Source organism: Carassius auratus, chromosome 9 (genome assembly GCF_003368295.1).
Source record: "Carassius auratus strain Wakin chromosome 9, ASM336829v1, whole genome shotgun sequence".
Classification (NCBI taxonomy): Eukaryota; Metazoa; Chordata; class Actinopteri; order Cypriniformes; family Cyprinidae; genus Carassius; species Carassius auratus.
Genome location: NC_039251.1, coordinates 26,773,409 through 26,793,238, shown reverse-complemented (window position 1 = coordinate 26,793,238; position 19,830 = coordinate 26,773,409). Strand labels below are relative to the sequence as shown.

General features: G+C 39.3%; 1 protein-coding gene across 4 annotated transcripts in view; it reads right to left on the bottom strand.

Annotated features, from left to right (window-relative positions):
- LOC113108919 (unconventional myosin-XVI-like) overlaps positions 1-19,830 on the bottom strand; it is a 222,370-nt gene that overhangs the window by 153,285 nt on the left and 49,255 nt on the right. For all 4 annotated transcript variants that reach the window (XM_026272343.1, XM_026272342.1, XM_026272344.1 and 1 more), the window contains exon 2: positions 12,025-12,285. In XM_026272343.1, coding sequence (XP_026128128.1) covers positions 12,025-12,250 — 226 coding nt within the window. In that variant the 5' untranslated portion in view covers positions 12,251-12,285. The remainder of the gene's footprint in view (positions 1-12,024; positions 12,286-19,830) is intronic.

Below are 19,830 nucleotides of genomic sequence, written 5' to 3'. Positions count from 1 at the left end.
TAAAAACAAAAGAATAATGATAAAAGAATAATGCGGATAATGTGTCATACCTGGCGGAGGTGTGAAAGACTCGTTTGGTGAGAACAATACAATCATGAAACGGGCAGTTTTCACAGCCAAACACACATATAAAACACACATCAGTGTTTACATGTGAGATCTTACAGAGATGACAAGGGCCATAAATCAATCTGATTAGCCTTCTCTAAAAACACACATGACATGGCCTTAGAAAATATTTAATAAAATTCACAGTTTTACAGATTCGATTATGAAATTTTTTATGAAGTCTTGGAAGACTTGTGGCCTTAGCTACACTGTGTTTTCAAACTCATTTCCTACATCAACATTTTTTTAAATACATTTAAAACATATGTTTTTAATATTTTTATTTTTGTTTTTATGTTTGAGCTTATATATCTCTATTATCATAACAGTCTGAGTGATTCTGATTCCTGAACAGTAAACTTTAAAGTGTCAGCTTTGTGAACATATGTTGAATATGTATCTAGTCAGAAAGAATCATGAGCAGAAACCTTTTTATTTTGGGTATGTAATTTCGGTCTCCATGCCAAAAAAGGGGGGTTACTAGTAAGGGGTTAATACAACATCCTTCAATACTGTACTTTAGGGATCATATGTAACTTGATGTTGAAATTTAGGCAAGGTTTAATTCTGATTGATTTTACAAGGACACACGACACCATCTGCAATGATACAACTGTGAAAGATGTTAAAGACTGACCAATAAGATTTTTTTCAGTTAAAAGCAAGTATAAAAAGCTGGTGCAAGAGAACTCAAACAGTTCAAATTGTACATGGCTCAACATGTTCACTCTCCGTAATGAAATTGAATGTTATTCCTCCATCTGTTAGTTCTTGCTAATTTCCATCCTGTCTCACAGAGCGAATGGCGCATTGCAGAAATGCCAGTAGCACTGCATAACAGTGGGCTGCGAGGGGCTTGTAAACGCTCTCATTCGCTCACTCCCAGAGCTCTGTCATTATTCCATTATCCTGACAGCCATTTTATGTTTCCTCCGCAAACCACCTGCCAAAATACATGACCAAGATATGTAACATCATTCCGCCCCATTCCACAGACTTTCAGAAGTAGGACACGGCACTTCAATCTTAATCTTGTGTAAAGCATCTACAGAGTTTTTTGAGGTTCAGAGAATCATTCCCATGGGGCATTACTGATGAGATGATTCTGACCTCTTGGTCTTTCAGAATAATGGGCACTGTAGTTTGTGGTCATCTTTAATTTGCGTCGCAGAGATGAAATTATGATTTAGCGGGACCCTGAGGCACAGTGTGCTGGAAGGAATTATGCCCGCCCATACGGTCTTTAAAGGACTGCTGAGTAATATATTTCTTTTTTACTGGTAAAGATTTCTCCAGTTGTCCTTATGCCTGATATTTACATCTCTGCCTTAGACCATAGATATTGATGGACATTCCTAGAGATTTTTTTTCATTTCTTGTGAGACCTTGGTCACGCATAAGATTTGTTTTGTGGTAGATGTATAATATAAATACAATAAACTGAGTGTGTCATGCCACTCTTGGACAGCTGTGATAGTAAAGATCTTATAAGAAAAAGCATTATCATGCCAATGTTATTAAATAAACCTTATAGGTAATAATGTTGATAGAACATACCAAAGCAGAGCAGATCCTGTATATGGAGCAACCTTGGTATGAATATACTTAAATAAGAAAGATAAGATTCTTATTAGAACAGATCTCGGGTCGGAAGGCAAATCCCTTTTCTTAGTATTTTGTAAGTTAAACAACTCCGATTTGTTGTTGTTCTCAAAATGTAAACATTTCAGATTCTTAGCACAGATTCTGAAAACTCTGTAATATAACAGCTATTGCACCGAATAAGATGTAATTGGGATGGAATACACTACATTAAACAAGTCATTATTAAGCTCCTGTTAAAATGTTACATTTTATGGAGACTACACTGTTTGATGTACAGTGCAGACCAAAAGTTTGGACATACCTTCTCATTCAAAGAGTTTTCTTTATTTTGATGACTATGACAATTGTAGAGTCACACTGAAGGCATCAAGGGCTATTTGACCAAGAAGGAGAGTGATGGGGTGCTGAGCCAGATGACCTGGCCTCCACAGTCACCGGACCTGAACCCAATCGAGATGGTTTAGGGGTGAGCTGGACCGCTGACAGAAGGCAAAAGGGCCAACAAGTGCTAAGCATCTCTCGGGGAACTCCTTCAAGACTGTTGGAAGACCATTTCAGGTGACTACCTCTTGAAGCTCATCAAGAGAAAGCCAAGAGTGTGCAAAGCAGTAATCAAAGCAAAAGGTGGCTACTTTGAAGAACCTACAATATGACATATTTTCAGTTGTTTCACACTTTTTTGTTATGTATATAATTCCATATATAATTCCACATGTGTTCATTCATAGTTTTGATGCCTTCAGTTTGAATCAACAATTTTCATAGTCATGAAAATAAAGAAAACTCTTTGAATGAGAAGGTGTGTCCAAACTTTTGGTCTGTACTGTAGGTCGACAATTTCATTTTTTAATGAGAGACAGCTGCTGAAAAGGTTGCACCGGTTAATACTTAAAGAAAAAAAAGTGTTGAATATATTTACACTTGCAGGAGATCAATACTACAGTATCTGTAGCCCAATAAACATTTTCTCTCTATTACCCCATTGTTTTAAGCACTTTATTTTTGTTATAACCTGAATAAAAGACAGGATAACAAAGGAAATGTTTTAATGGATCCATGTCATAATATTATTAGGTTTCTGACACCTACCAAAGTTGCAGGTTTTATAGAATTGATGCCAAATTTTGTTTCATGAGTTCACACTTACATATAATTAACTGAAGTATTATAATGCGTATTTGGCGTGCTGTCTGGGGAAGGGGCTCCGAGCTCGGGAATGGCCCGAACCTAGAGTACCCCCCCGTATATGAAAGTGTAAAATGAACTCTAGTGGAGGAGATGGGGTGGAGGGGGGATGCTGATAAACCATCAATGGAGACAGGTAGGCTGATTCAGCTGTATTTATACCCTAAGGTTGATTATCTTGAGTGGTTCCACCTGTGCTAATTAGGTTAAGTATCTGATGTGCTTCTCCCGAACCTTGTTATGAAACTACATTTCACGAGTTCACACTTACATATAATTAACTGAAGTATTATAATGCGTATTTGGCGTGCTGTCCGGGGAAGGGGCTCTGAGCTCGGGAATGGCCCGAACCTAGAGTACCCCCCCAAAAAGCTAAAGAGCAGGAGGACAGCCGCCGAACTAAAGACCCCCCCAAATGAGTGCCACGTTTGGCGGGCTGGCACCTCGAGAAAGGGTCTGAATGTTTGTCCAGTGGGCCCGTGATGGCGGCTCACTGTACCTGGACTGACGGGCCCTGCTGGCCTGCAACGGGGAGCAATTGTAATTTGGAGCGACTGATCAGGCGAGTTTGTGCCTTTCTCCACTGTGAGACCATTGCTCGCTGGACAGAAAGAGAAAACAGGAAAGAGAGAAAATGAGAGCTTGACCGGGAGATTTTCTCACACTGCGTCTGCTGTGAGACCCAATACTCACTGGACGGAAGAGAAAAGGTAAGTGCTCTACCGGGAAAGTTCTCGCTGCCTCCGCTGTGAGACCAAATGCTCACTGGACAGAAAGAGAAAATGGGAAAGAGGGAAATGAAAGCTTGACCGGGAGATTTCTCACACTGTGTCCGCTGAGAGACCCAATGCTCACTGGACAAAAGAGAAAACGTAAGAGCTCTACTAGAAAAGTTCTCGCTGCAAGACCAAATGCGGGAGATGCAGAAAAGGCTCCTGCAGGAGTGGACACTGTTGCGGCAGCGGGGAGATACAAAAAAGGCTCCTGCGGGAGCAGACACTGCTGTGGCAGTGAGGAGATCTGTGGCAGTGAGGAGGTACGGGAAAGGCTCCTGCGGGAGCAGACACTGCTGTAAGTGCTCTAAGCAGATACTGCAGTGAGGAGGTACAGGAAAGGCTCCTGCGGGAGCAGACACTGCTGCGGCAGTGAGGAGGTACAGGAAAGGCTATTTGCTTTCGGCTGCTGTAGATATTGGCTGCGGGAAGAGTAAAAAGGGTTAGTAACATTTGATGGGGCAAGCAAAAAATGAATGGGTAGCCTACTGTGTTACCAGCTTAGCAATTGGTTGCCTGATTTGACAATTCCTCAAACATTGTCCACATTATTATGTTACTGTTGGAAAAGCACCTTTCCTCTCATTTGGCCTCCGGGCTCTTAGGCGGTCTCCCGGGCAGATACGTTTTGGAAGGCTGTTTTCACGTTGTTGTATGGACGGTGGAAAAAAAGGGTTTTGGAAACGATGAAGCATGTTTAGTCTTGCAAGACATTGTACCTGAGGACATGATTATAGCAGTAACGTACCAGTCACCCCCCATTTTGCATGGAGACAGAAATTACATACCCAAAATAAAAATGTTTCTGCTCATGATTTTTTCTGACTAGATACATTATCAACGTTTGTCCATGAGCTGACACTTCAACGTTTTACCGTTCAGGAATAGGAATCGTATTCCTGATATAATTTACTAAATAACTGTCACTGAAAAGATGTTTTATCGAAATATTGGTCAAATATCGAAGCCAGAGTCTTTAGACTTTCAATTGATGCACGGTTTATCCATATCAAGTCAGAGTGAAGTTTAACGTGCTGTGGAAGTGAATAATAATAAACTGGGGAAGTAGGCGATGCTTGCAAGCAAATGGGTTAATAGCAGTTATGTGCTATTCGCTTCTAAGTGGTTTCTAAAGATATTTACTTGCCTGTTTTTCATATTACGGTCCTGAAAAGGCAACAGTAATTTTACTCCCACTTGCTGTCCTGCGTCAAAACACGAGGGCAGATGCGTTTTACATGAATTTTGAGTGATCACTAAATAAGTCCCTAAATAATTTGGTTTTTATAATTTCAGAAAAATTGCATGGAGATAAAAATTATTATTTTTTTTATTTTTATTTTTTAAACTTATCATGGAACATTACTGTATCATTTCAGTGAGGTTTAAACGTGCGCGGTAAGGCAAATGTAATGTCTTGGACATTTCAGTGTGGATGAAGACTGGAAATAATGCCTTTGTTCGTGGTTAAAAGTGGCATTATCATCTGACGGATCTACATTTGTATTTGTAGTCCAAATCTATGCGCACTCCACACTCCAGATCAGCAGGTGGCGGTAATGCATCTTTACGCTGGTTTGCCAAAACCACCACAAAACACTAGTAGAAGACGGAACTGCGTCATGACGTCATTTAACAAACTTTCAGCCACGAACCTGCTTTTAGATGCAACACTTTGGATGCCAACTACCGTAAAATCCAATGAAGAAGAACCTGCTTTTAGAGTTTTCGCCTGAAAATGTGTTGGTTAACATCGCGCGGTCTGCGCCGCTAGAAGAAGCGGCGTCAAACTGCAACTCGGCCGGATCGCCGGTGTGAATGGATGAGCCGCATGGGAAGTGAGAGCCTTACTGCGGTGAGAACTTGGGTGTGGCCCAGGCTTGTTGGATTCCAGCTCGAGGAGAGCTCGGTCTCGGGCGGCATGGTCATTGTGTCGAGCGAGTGAGCTCGGAGCTTGCACGGTCTATTGGCCACGACTTGTGGCTTGACGAGGAGAGCAGCTGTCGCGATGACGCTTAATGCTGCTCAATGGTCGTGTTTGACTGGGTAGGAAAGATCGCGGGTCAGGCAAAAGCAGCAGGTCTTATAAATCCCCGGTGAAGCTCTCTTCGTTGGTACGAAAAATGGGTCAGTGGTAAGGTGACAGATGAAGCCAACCAGCATGCTGATAAACCAATGGAGACAGGTAGGCTGATTCAGCTGTATTTATACCCTAAGGTTGATTATCTTGAGTGGTTCCACCTGTGCTAATTAGGTTAAGTATCTGATGTGCTTCTCCCAAACCTTGTTATGAAACTACATTTAAAATGGACAAACAGCCTAGGATCAGTTCAAAAAAGTGACAAAATCCTAAGATATGTATCTTGCAAGCCTTTACTAAAGGATTCCGGAGGAAATAAAAACATTCTAGCCTTTAATGTGCAATTCTCATAAAATGTATCAAACTGACACTGAGAATAACATTCAATACCAGCCCAATAACAGGCGAAGACCTGCGGCAAGCACAGCTTCCATCAGCATTCAGAAACAGCACAAAAACCAGTCCAACTGGAATTGATTTCATCTTTCTGTATTCTGAGAGCACCATATGCTCCTGCTCCCTCTCTCATACTGGCCTGATCGCGTTAAGACAATGAGCTTGGAGGACCTCTAATAAGAAACACAAATCCACAGGTGCATGAAGATTATATTTAGAATTCAAACTGATATTGTAGCCAGCACCTACTGGAAGCCAAATGTTTATTGATGCCCTTTATTACATAGTTTAGATACTGATCCAAGAGCCCACTGTGGGATTGCAAATGTATAAAATTTTAAATCTAGGTTCCAATGTTATAGTATGTACATTGTGTTTTTACATTTTGAGGTTAAGATAATGACATTCTGAGATGATCAAGTCAAGCAACCCAAAGTATCACTGCGTTGGTGAGACTTTGATGACTACAGCGACGCACAGCGAGTCCTCAATAAAGAGTAACTTTTGTGTGAAAGATATTCCAGCGTCTCCTGGTCTTCACTTCTGAGTTTCCAACACCATCATCAAGTCTCTTTGACATTCGGGTTTGAAGACATAACTCAAGTGCATCCCTCAAAGTAAATACAATCACTCTGAAAAGCAACAGCACTCCTCTCCGCAACAAACTACACTATTTTAGTTGTCTAACATAAAAGATCTGAACAGACTTCTAACCAAAGTATGTAAAAAATGTTAATAAAAGTCTGAGCGAGTATTGCATGCAAGTCTGTGACTTAAGGAAAAGGCAACACTTTTTAAACAGGAATAAACACACAGACCCATATGATAAAAGAGAAAGGGCTGTGGATCTGCATTTTTATTAGAGATTCATTAATGTTTAACCGTGAGCTGATGTCACAAAAATGTGATGCTTCAGTTCACCTCTGAGAAGCCGTGTGAACAGTATAAGGGGATAGCGACTGAGAGGCAGAGTGCGTAATCTAATTGTGCCTCGGTATCATGGATGTGTGTTCCCTATCCCTCTCATGAACTGAGGAGGTAGCTCAATGATGCTATGTCTCAATGCTTTTTCATGTATGCTTGATCTGATTTGTCTCCGGGGCTCAGATCTGACCGAGTAAAATGTATGGACACAATCTATCAACCTTCATTTGTGAACAATGCAATGATAATACAGACAATACACGCAAGACAAATCAATGACATCATTCGATGAAAACATTTTCCCTACAAGCGAAAAAGAAAACCAAATAAATCCCATCTAGATCTCCATTCTTTATTTCGATCACAGGGGTGTAACGCAAATTCCAAATGTGCCCCTTTCCACTCTGACCTCTAGAACAACCCTAAACTCCTGATTATGTGTTATTAACACATTTTGGCCGATTTTTCAATTGATTAAAGATGAGGGAGATGAAGAACATTGCAGACAGTTCCCAGGGTTCCTCTGGGATATCTTCAGCCTGAGGCTAACATTTAAACTTAGCATTCTGAAACGCAGATAGAGAAGAAGAATCAATGTTATTAGACATATAGGCCTGTCACTGTGAAATATACAACCAAAAATGGATAGCATCTGCAAGTGTTACATGTGCAGAGTGAAACTGTGACACTGTGACACTGTTGGTGATGTATCTTAGTGGTTAAACATCTAGGACATTGTAGTTGAAGTCCCAGAAGGGGCAAATCAATGGACCATCATGACTGTGTCACTGAGGAAAGCATTTAACCTTCCTCTAAGACAGCAATGACCTAATAAAAAGTGCACTGCTAGTTTCTTAAGTACAAGCATCAGCTAAATTCCTAATCTCTAAAACTGGTGACAGACACAGAACTCGGTTAAAAGCACACATATTGTACTTGTGTACCAGCCCAGAACTTTCAAAAAGTAAAAGATTATTATTATTATTTTTTTGTTTGAATGGTTGACAAAAGTGCAATTCTAAACACAAGGCTATAAAAGTGGAATAGTACATTTTCATTTTTCAGCATGATGATGTTTAAAGTCTCTGAAAACTTTTTTAGTCCCACTTAATCCATTCAAACAACTCATTGACTTTGAGATGATGGAACCAGAAATGCACCGAAGCACTTTCTATTCTGCTTTTTAATGTATGTCTGTAAAGTAATCAGTACTATATACTTTTGCACCATTCTGAGACAGCTGTAATATTATTTGGATTCTTTTCTTTTTTTTCCACATTGACATAAAAATAAATAAATAGACCTGTGGGTGATTCTTAGCCAGAACAAGCTGCAATGTGGACAAAAGACTACATGTTGATAGTAAAAAGTCTGGCTAAAAACAAATCCTTCAGGATTTTACGGTTAATGAAATTTCTATAATGTTCTTGAAAAATTGTCACATTATCTTTTCCCTTATTTAATAAGTGAATTTGTCTGTGCACATGCATTCTCTCATTTCACTGAACGAACCAGACACTGTGTCGGACATCAGCTTTCACTGTAATCTGTAGCCAAGCAATACTGACGCCTTAAGCCAAAACACAGGCACGGAGCCATGAGAAATCAATATTCTGAGTCACTGAGTGGTCAAAAGGCATTTGTGCAGGACGCTGATCACGTTTAGATGAGCGATCAGAACAAAAGCCAAAGCCATTGCCAGTTTGGTAATTAGTGTTTAGTAGGTGGGCTAAAGTTGCCATTCATCCTTAGCCAAAGGTGCCATGTTTCCGACAGGCGTTGCCACAGGAACACCAGCTGGTGCCGCGGACCAGCTGAACACGGCTTACAGCCAATAAAACAGACGCACACGGTGACCTGCAAAGGCTGCTGGGATATCAGACACCGATTTACCAAGACAGCTGGGAAAATGGTTGGCAGGGACTGAGAGCGGGAAAGATATGAAAATGGAAAGCTGCACAGAGGAAGACAAAGGAACAGATGGATGACTTACAGGAGGTAGTAAAACATCACCACATACCGGCACCAGACTTCATGAGCACCAATCAAAACTGACCACCCTTTGCTAACCACTTATAATTATTCCCTGTAAAACTGGGGTGTCCAAACCTATTCCTGGAGGGCCAAAATCCTACAGAGTTTACCTCCAACATGTCCCAACTCACCAGCCTGGAAGATTCTGATTAGACACCTCTGTCCAAAAATCATTCATTTAACTTCCATATTTAAATATTTTCCATATCTAATGTCAAACTTCAGTTTATCACTATATCTATAATAGCGGTGAGAGACATACTAGGCAGAACTTTGCCAACCATTATAAGCTGAGTATTGTTTTTATTGTCTGTATTTATTTGTATTTTATTTTTATTGTTGTCCTCGTTTATATAAAGTGGCCTTAACTACTATGTACTTGCATCAACAAAGTACCGAGTACTTATTGCTTTCATATTGTATTGCAAAGCACTTTTGCTGCTATTGAGGTGAGATGTGGGTATGGTTAAAGACAGGTTTGGTGGTATGAGTAGGTTTAAGTGTGACAACAAGATTCTTCTTTTATTATCCACGTGAGCTGCAAAAACAACTACACAGCACTAGCAGTGTTACAAATCCCAAACAAATTAACTCATGTTAAATAAATCCATTGCCTAGAGCCAATAGTGTAGTTAGGTATGAAGTACAACTCACACAGAAGTCACATTTTTGGTCAACACAGTGAATCCAAGTCACCAATTTGATTCAAATGGCTGGATTTCACCCTTTAAAAATAAACGGGTAAACAATGGGAAATGTGACCACCCTTTTCTGAGCTTGTTTATTGCACAAGTTCAAATAGACTTGGGAATTTAGAAGTTACAGGTTGGAGTATGACGAATCCTTCAGTGAACAAACTCAGCAAATCAATCAGAAGTTATTACTTTCTACGATGTCCGTTTTAAAATGAAGCAAATATTACTGTAAGTACTCAAGATTCATGAAACTTAAAATCAGCATTACTGTCGACTGGTTGTTCATATGACACCATTAATTACCTGAGGAATTACAGAGTAATATCCAAATTAACCACGCAGTTTTAAATGTGTAATCAAAGACCAATCGAGCCATAAAATTGAACAAACTGTGGAACAGAGAGACTCCAGAATCAAAGAATACAGCCATCACATCCAATTAAAAAGAGAGAAGACTCATTCCTTGTGTGAAACTAATTATATAATAGATCAAACAGCAGGTATTTTTAATAAATAATGTTTTGTTCCAGTGATCCTGACTGTTCACCCCTAATCTGTATCATCTGGGAAATGAGTCGGTTTGACTATAAAAATGCAGAACTTTAAGCTCTGCTGGGTGAGAAAGTTTTATGTCGCCTTCAGATGGATGGCACTACATTAAAAAACGAGAGGCCTCTCACCTTTATCTTGCATAAGCAGAATGAGAACAGCTCTGCCACTCCCAACCGCAAAGTCACAGACAGGAATAGCTGACTTGGGTTGAGTTCATTTAGCCTCCGCCATTGCTCATGATGCAGAAGGTGGCCGCTCTGTGATCGTCACCCTGTCTCACACACGCTCTTGATTAGATTATTTTTGCCTGTCCCGCAGGAATGGCGCGGCACACTCTGAATATTAGCTTTTTGACTGGCCCATAATCAGCTTGAGGAATGATCTAATACTCAGCAGCTAATGGCAACTCCTGTGACGGCTCGCCTTTCTGGAAATTAATTTGGCCTTTTTCACCGGCTTGCCCCTCTGACTAAGCCACTCCTATCAATCTCTCTCTCTCTCTCTCTCTCTCTCTGCAACACAAACACACTCACACACAAACAGACAGCCCATTCCTTTTGAATGCTCTTCTTTAAATAGCGCCACTATTTAGATAGGAAGTGCCTACACTTTTTACTATGAAGAGCCAAAAACTTGATTGAGGGCAGTGGGGGGGCATTCTTCATGTACAATGCAGTTCAAAATAGAGTGTAGTGACGGTGTACATTAGTAAGTTACCAAAACTGAACTGGATGTAGCTAAATAAATGACACTATTGTCTTTTAGAGCTGCTTTTCAGCAGAATCTGAACTCCATAGTTGAGTTTCCATAATGTATTCTGCTACTTTCCTGTTTATCTCTGTGAAGCTGCTTTGATCTGTTCTGTATAAAGTGCTACAGAAATAAACAGGGATTCTGCAGGTTTATTGAGGGTAAACTGACTTTTTACAACTTCTTTAAGGCTGACTAAATGTAAGGGGACATAAAGAAATTAAACAATAAAAATTACGTTTATCACTAAAACAAGCACAAATAACTACCAGCAGGGTCAGAAAAAATAAATTTATACAAAAATACACAAGGGAAAACAAGTTTATTTTTCTGACTGATGCATATATGTTTTGTTGTTGTTGTTGTTGTTGTTGTCGTCTATAAGCATAAAAACTTAATTTGGTTAAATTTTTCAGACTTCTTGGTTTAAGGATGTTTAGATATTTGTACTGGGAAACAAGACTGGAAAAAAACTACAGAGTAAGATGTACATTTTTTGTAACGCATGCAACATTTAATTAATTACTCTTTAAGAAAGAGTTTCTGCATTGATTTGACTTTTTAAGGTCTTGATTTGTCACAGACCCTTTAAAAACCTGCAGAAACCCTGAATAAAGGTTCCTTTGTTTTGGAATTAATATGTCTGTAAACAAGCCTTGTGTTCAATTTCTTTGTGCTCTTCAACTTAAGAACATCCCCTATGGAAATTACCCCTTAAATAGCATTTTTTATTGACAACTTATTGGTCTTTGATCAGTATATGATTAACTTGCTTATACATTGAAAAAAAAATTGTTGTAGAAATGATTTTCACTCATTCATTTCATTTTCTTAAAACAGACTTCAGACTTTTTTTTTTTTTACAGTATAGTTTACATGAAACCAAGATAACATTACTGATAAACAAACATAAGTTTCCTACCTTCTTTGTCATCGTGTCGGATGATGGCGTCCTGGATGACGTCTGAAAGCGTGAAGCTGATTCTTTGTTTTTTGCGGTTTGTGGAGCGGGGCTTGGGGAAGCTCTGCTTCTGTTGCGTCCGCTCGCGCTCATAGTAGACCCGCAGCTGCTCGCAACGCATGCGTCTGACCAGCCTCTGACGCTGGCCCAACGGCAGAGACTCCAGCAGACACTGGTCTATCTCCATGTTCTGCCTGAACACGTTACATAGCTGAAAACAACCTACACAGAGAGAAAGAAGGGAAGGATGTGCATTATTTCACAAACATAATCACATTTAAGCTGATTTAAGCTTCATTTATGATTTTAGCATCAGATTTTACTGTAACTTTAAATGTTACTGATACATAATCTTGCCAAAAAAAAAATCCAATGTGAACTTGCTAGCCTTAAAATGGAATTTGATCTCATTCTTCTTTTTAAAGTTGTCAATTTGACACCTTTGGCGTAATGTTTTCATCATATTATTATTGGGATACACTAATTCTAGTCTTGTATGCTATTATAGTACCGGCAATAGGTGAATTAGTATGCAGTCTTTATCTCCTCTACTTAACCAGAACAAGAAGAAGGCCGATGCCAGACAGATAGCTCTGTGTATTTTTCAAAGCTCGGTCCATTCAAATCTTATCTGGCACACACATCTGAGTGGTGCGTCCATTTAACCTTGAGAGAGCCGAGACTCACTCTACATAGGGCACTCGAGACTGAATTATCATGACTCAGCATTTCTCCTGCAGTAGCACGGAACAAAGCCAATGCCATCCCTGTACTCACACTGTAAAGAACTGCTGAATGCTCTAGGATCTGCAAATAAAGGAGAAAACAGCACCCACTGAGAGACATATACTGTAGGATATTGTGAGGCAATTATTAAACAATCACTGGCATGAACTTCCAACTTAAATAATTGGGTAAATTATGGAAATATGGAATAACAAACATTGTGGGACTATTAAACCTTACCCCTTATTAACACAGAACAATTTATCCAGCAAACGCACTGATGCAGCAACCATTAAACAAACTGAACCATCAGTGAATCCTCAGTCAAAGTGTCTCAACCTGCTCTTCTTCCACAACAACTCTAATGCATCTTCATGAATTCTATATAGTAGAGAGGGTAGTTAGTTATTAAGGAAAGGGTAAATGTGCTCTGAAGTTCAAACTTGTGTATCCATAATTACCAGCAATGATCAAAGTTTCCAGAGAACTGGTCTTAAGGAATAGCTTTTATTGATGTCTCACTTTTTTTAACCATCTTGCACCATGACAGTAATGGTTTTTAAGTGATAAGGTTGAGAAATAAAGCTAATCTAATAATTTAAATAAACATATAGTGACTAGGGTTGTGACGGTGAGGAAATTTTACCACCTGTTAATCGACATATGACAACACGGTAATATTGGTATCACCGTGGGGGTGGGGCTTTTACTTTCACTTTCAAATTCGGCATTAAGCAATTGTTTGTTTTTAGTTTGTTAGAATTTTCCCTCTTTTGCTCACTTTCATTCGCTTTTAAACAGCTTAAAAGTACGGTGCATATTCTATATTCGAATTAGTGGCAGTTCGGTGTCAATTGCTTGAATGCAACAACAAAATACAATGTCAAACTCACTTTAGCCTATATATAAAACATTGAACTTTTATAAACAAAACAAATAAAAACACACCATGCTATTCGGTAGTCTATGCCTAATATAAAATAACAAATAACTTACATAAAGTTTAAACAGTAAAAGTAAATGCGTAATATATAACAAAATAAATAAGAAACGTAGAACGTTTATTAGCAAAATGAGTAAAAAAGCTTGGAGGCACGGCATGGCCTACACCTTCATGTCAAATAAAGTAAATAAATGACACAAAGTTTAAATAAAGTAAAAAAAAATGTCCAGAATCACCTTAGATAAACAGCAAAAGTCAATAGGCTTTCCAAAATCCACTTTTACATTTCTGCTATCGTCTTGTCTGTCTCGCCTCACTCTTCTCACTCTTCTCACTGGACAAATGAAATCTGATATGTGATGCGACTGTTGTTTGGCATGCTGAATTGAGCTGGCGTGTTCAGTTTATAATTGTCGTGCTGTTCTTTTACTGAACTAAATTATTACTATACTATAAAAAAAATCTAAATGACAGTAGGGGCTCGGTGCCGCAGTTGGCAAGTGGCGTAACCTGTGTTGTGGCTTAGCACCGGTTTTACCGTCAGCACTGTCTATCTTGACAAGCCTATTAGTGACCAATTGATATATCAGCCGATATTCACTACGTTTTTAATATCAGCATGGGCCGAGAAGTTTTTCTGTTTCACTGGATGAAGCTGGACTTTTATTTTGACAGCTCTTATTATCGGTCTTCAATAGTGTCTTTGTTTACCAACTCTTCCTAATAAATTATTATTAAAAACAAGTGGTAAATGGTATATGAAAAATAACTGTTTGTCTTTCTATCATCACTAACAGTGCATTGTTGGTTACAGAGTGAGTACTTAAAAAAAATAAATCACTAAAAATTGAAAAATCTTTAATTTCAGTTTCTAGCTTTTTATTTGTTTACTTCTAATTTTAGAAAACAAAAAATATTACATTAAAAAAATACAAATTTCTTTATAGCATGCATTATTTACTATCTTTAATTACCCTGTTATTGACATCAATCATCCAAAAAGCCATATCGGTCAGGCACTGAGATTACAACTTGCATCACTTATGAAATCTCTCCCCTTACTATTAGACCATGACTTTTATTTCATTTATTTAAGATGCCCTGGACACATCTCCATTCCACTCACAAACACAAGTGGAAGGATCACCATTTACATTTAAAAGGAAATTTTAATGCTGATAAATAATTTAAGGTTTGAAACGTTTGAGTCAAACTGGCGGCCCTTCTCCTCAAGGTTCATTTGCTGCAATCACAGAGCTGCTCAGTCATTCTCTCACACGTTCCTTCCATCCGGCACCAGCCGCACACATCATGCATTATGAAGCCACTCACCACCCATCTCACCCGGAGAAAGATGAATAAGAAATATCCACAGAGAAGATGAGCTTACGTTTGAAGAGAGGCCGAGTACACGAGCGCTCAAATAAGAATTAAAAAGTTTGGATGAATTACGGGGAGTTTATTTGACCTTGCTGATGCGGCCGCTTCTATCACAGCAATCTCTCCCTCAAGGCTGTTTTTAGGAAGAAAGGCTTCTCTCTCTTCCTCTTAGACACGGCGTTCTGCAAATCTGTAATTACTCGGATGATTCAGGTCACTAGGAGCCCTTTAGCCAGGGAAATAAAAGTTTGAAACTCTGACTTTGTAGACAAATTGAAGTGGGAGATGTTTCTATCTACACTCTTCTATTTACAAAAATACATACTCTATGTGTCAAAATGTCCTCCTCACATGCCTGTTAAACAAAGCCAGAAACCCCAATGACAATACGGAGCCTTTCCCAGGGACATAATGCAATCCATCATATTCTATTCTATTCCATAAATGAAACTGCTTCTGATGTAGACAGAAGGATCAGTTCTATTCAGTCAACTGAACCCGTCATGATGGAAATAGTCGGATCTATTCTATTCTTTGAACTACATATATTATGTTGACAGAAGCATTAATTCTGTTCTTTCCATTACCATTCGATATGTTCGGGTCGATAAGATTTTTCAATGTTTTTGAATGAAGTCTATTTTGCTCATAAGGTTTCATTCATTTGATCAAAATAGTAGAGACAGTAATACTGTAAGATAGTATTACAGTTTAAGAATTGTAACGATCTATGGTAAACTTGTAAACTGTAGCATCATTAAAACTATATAGTGTGTTTTATATACATAAAAAAAACTGCTTGAAATGAAGAAATACCCTTCTGTTTTATTTATTCAAGAGAGTCCGTACAAAAATCATCAGTTCTATTCATGCAACAACTTATGATGATGACAAAAAAAATATTATTTTCTATTGCATTTACTGATTCAACAGAATCTTTAAAAATGTATTAGAATATATAATTGCTGTCAACAATTCACAGACCATCATCTGATGAAGACAGTAATATAGGCCTATATTCTATTCTGTTAAATTCATTCAACAGAACGTATGATGACACAAAGTTAATCCATTCTACTAATAAAAACAACACATATAAAAGGTCAAAAATCCATTTAATAGAACTTTGAGTGTTTTCCAACCTTGTTCCTGGAGGCACACCAACAGTATTTCCAATTTTGTTTTTTAAATCCTCCTAATCAAACACACCTGGTTAAACTAATCAGTTTGTTACTTTAGTAGAGACTCTATGATTGGTCAGATAAATGCTGTTTTATAACAAAGTTCGGGAGGAACAGTCGCAGTTCATTAACCTGATTAACACAAGTGGAGACCAATCAGTAATCAACTCATGACAAGGTATAAATAACAGCAGAACCTATCTCTGTTCATTGACGGTTTTCAGCATCCCGGTTCGCGCAGTCCGTCATCTTATCACAGACGAAATTTTCCTTCCAACAAGGAGATCCATACCGGCGATTTCTCAGATCTGCTACTTTGCTGACCATGATCATTAAACACGGCCGTTGAGCACCATCAAACGTCATCGAGACAGCTGCTCTTCTTGCCAAGCCACACGTCGTGGCCAATAGACCGTGCGAAGTTCAAGCTCGCCTTGCTTGACACCACAATTGATCCGATCAAGACCGGGCTCTCTTTGAGCGCTGGAATCGCAGCACCAGCAGGCATTCAACCAGCCCGCTCCTCAGTTCTTACTGCAGCAAGCCTCTTTCACTTCCCGCAGCGGCTCAGCCTTTCACCGCGGCTTTTTCCGGCCGAGGCGAAGTTTGAGGCCGCCTCCTCTAGCGGTGCAGACCGTGCGTCATAAATCAATACATTTTCAGATGAAGACGGTAAATACAGGTTTGCGGCCAGAAGTAGTGCGAGAGCTGCGTGGAGTTCCGATCACATATGTATGTGGAAATTCAGATCCAAATTGAGCCTCGGATGCGTTCAAATATTTAAACTTCTGCGACCAGGCCGTGTGCAAACGCCCGACCGGATGTGATCTTTCGGTGCGAGGTCAGAATTACCTATATTTTGTTAACCTTGACATTATTCTTCAACATAATTTATGTAAAATGATGGTTCATAATAATTATGGCAGAAATAATTATTAAACCATTATTTACGTGATTAGCCCCACAAAACCTACTGTTTTTATTTAGGGGGTAATCTGATTTGTGACGATGTATTCATACATTATACACTCTATTCATTCAAATTATTAACTTTACCATGGTGAACATGTCAAGGTAACAGTTAGGGCTACTGCACGACCAGTTTGAAAGTTAAGCACGCCTGCCGCGAGAGGGAGAAATGCGACAATCGTGTACAAATGTCGCGTGCTGTGGAAAGGAGGCTTAAAGTTTGTTAAATCAGGCCATGAGGTAGTCATCATCCACACTGAAATGTCCAAAGATATCATCTGCCTTACCGTGCATGTTTAAACCTCACTGAGGTTTTACAGACAAGTTTCATGCAATTATTCTGGCAGGACCAATTTTCTTGGGGACATATTTCACCATCTACTGGCGTGATCATTATGCCCTCGTTTTGCCGCAGGACAGCAGTGTGAGTAAATTCTGAGTTTTTCTAGGACCGTAATATGAAAGCATGCAAGTAAATATCTTTAGAACTGCTTGTAAGTGAATAGCACATAACTGCAATTAACGTTATTGCCATAATCATGTCTGTTGGTATGTTTTACAGACATAATGATTTTCATTGCATAATGATTCTCATAGTTTTCAGAAGCCTTTGTTTCCACAGTCTATACTACAACGTGAAACCAGTGTTCCAGATGTATCCATTAGTGCTAGTGATGTGTCGTTCGTAAACGAATCGTTCTTTTTGAACGAATCTTTTAGGTGAACGAATCTTTTAGGCGAACAAATCGTTCATGTTATCCACGGACTCATATTTCTCGTTCAGTAAAGTTCCTCCCTTCATAGCAGCGCGGCGCTTTAAGCAGCGCATGCGCAGCTCCGTGAACCGGGTAACAACCGTTCATCCTGTCAAAGAATTACTCAACATCGAGCCGATAGCCTTCGAGTATGAGATGTGACAGAGTATGTGATTTGTTGAATGTAGTAACGAATACGCCCTTCAATGAACGAGTTTCATATGAGTCTGAACTAGATCTAGAGATCTTATCGTTCGTGAGTGAAATGACTGAACTGGCACACTTGTCATTCGTGAACGAACTGAATGAACGGATACACGTCGTTTGTGAATTAAATGAACTGGCACATAGCTTATCTTGTTCGCGAACATTTGAATTAGAGTAAACTGGGTTAATCTGCTATTTTAGCATGTCAATCTCGAAAATGCAAAGCGCAGTTATAGGTACAGTACTGTGCACATACGCTCGTCTTGATATATAGCAACTCCACGTTTAATCCATAGACCGTAAAAGAAAGGTTAATCCCCGATTTATGGATGTGAATAAATAATATACAAACTGTCTGACCAAACAATTAAAATGCTAATTAGGCAAGAAACCCCGTGCTTTGTTCATCTGAACAACTCAATTAGACTTCCTATATCGAACACGATTATACACACATTTTAATAAAGCCAGATCAGTTTTTGTAACAAGTGAATGCGTTCGTTGACGTAAGACATACCACATAATACACTCTTTTGCCACCTGCTGGCATATTCTGTGTAAAACGAAGAAATTATCTCTGAACTAATCATTTTGGTGAATGAACCGAAAATGAACGAATCTCTAGAAAGAATCATAATTTCCACCACTAATTAGTGCTGCAAAGACGTGTCGACGTCATCGTTTACGTCGACTACAAAATGCGTGCAATGCGTGGACGCGTCACACTGTTTACATCTCGCATAATGGCATACGGCGAATGAAGAAGGTACATTCTATCACAAACAGAGACCACTGTTATTAAAAGTATGAGAATACTTTAAACAGAGGACAAATAAAACGTCTCTTTGTTCCCTTTGCAAAACCGATATGGTGTACCACGGCAGCACAACTGCAATGAGCGAGCACCTCAGAGGAACATCTAGGCGCTCTCCGGTGTCTCCATGCAATTTAACTGGTTACCCTGTGATCTGGTGACCAACTTCCTAGTTCAGGTCTGATATTCTTGCGCTGCGGCATCCTGAAAAGTTGAGATGTTTTCAACTCGATGCGGTGTGGACGCGCCTGAGAAGAAGGAAGAAAGAAAAAAGAAAAAAAAAAAAAAAAAAGGGGTGATAGGTGACCGGCCCCTTAAAAGACAGCGCGCCACGAGACAACAGTCACAAACCACCGAGCTACCCAGAATCAGCTCCAGATCTCTGGAAACCATGGTAAACCTTGCAGAACCATGACTACATTCTATGGTCATGATGCTAAAGAACATTTCATGACGTCTCAGACAACGGTAAATTTATTGCTACAGAGGTTTAATTATAAACGCTGTCATAAACTCATATTTACAATAGTAAAATAATTTTTGCCTCTTATTTTATACTGCCAAAAAAAAAAAAAAAAAAAAAAAAAAAAAACTTCCTCCACATTGGTTGAAAATGAACAAAGGTTGAAAATGTTACTAACCTGTCTACTCTTCCCACAGTCAAGGAGGGGGAACTCAGGGCCCAGTAGTTAGAGAGTGGACTCCTAACCCTAGGGATGTGGGTTTCGAGCCACGGCCCGGCCATGCCATGACCTGAGGTGTCCTTGAGCAGGGCACCGAACCCCCAGCTGC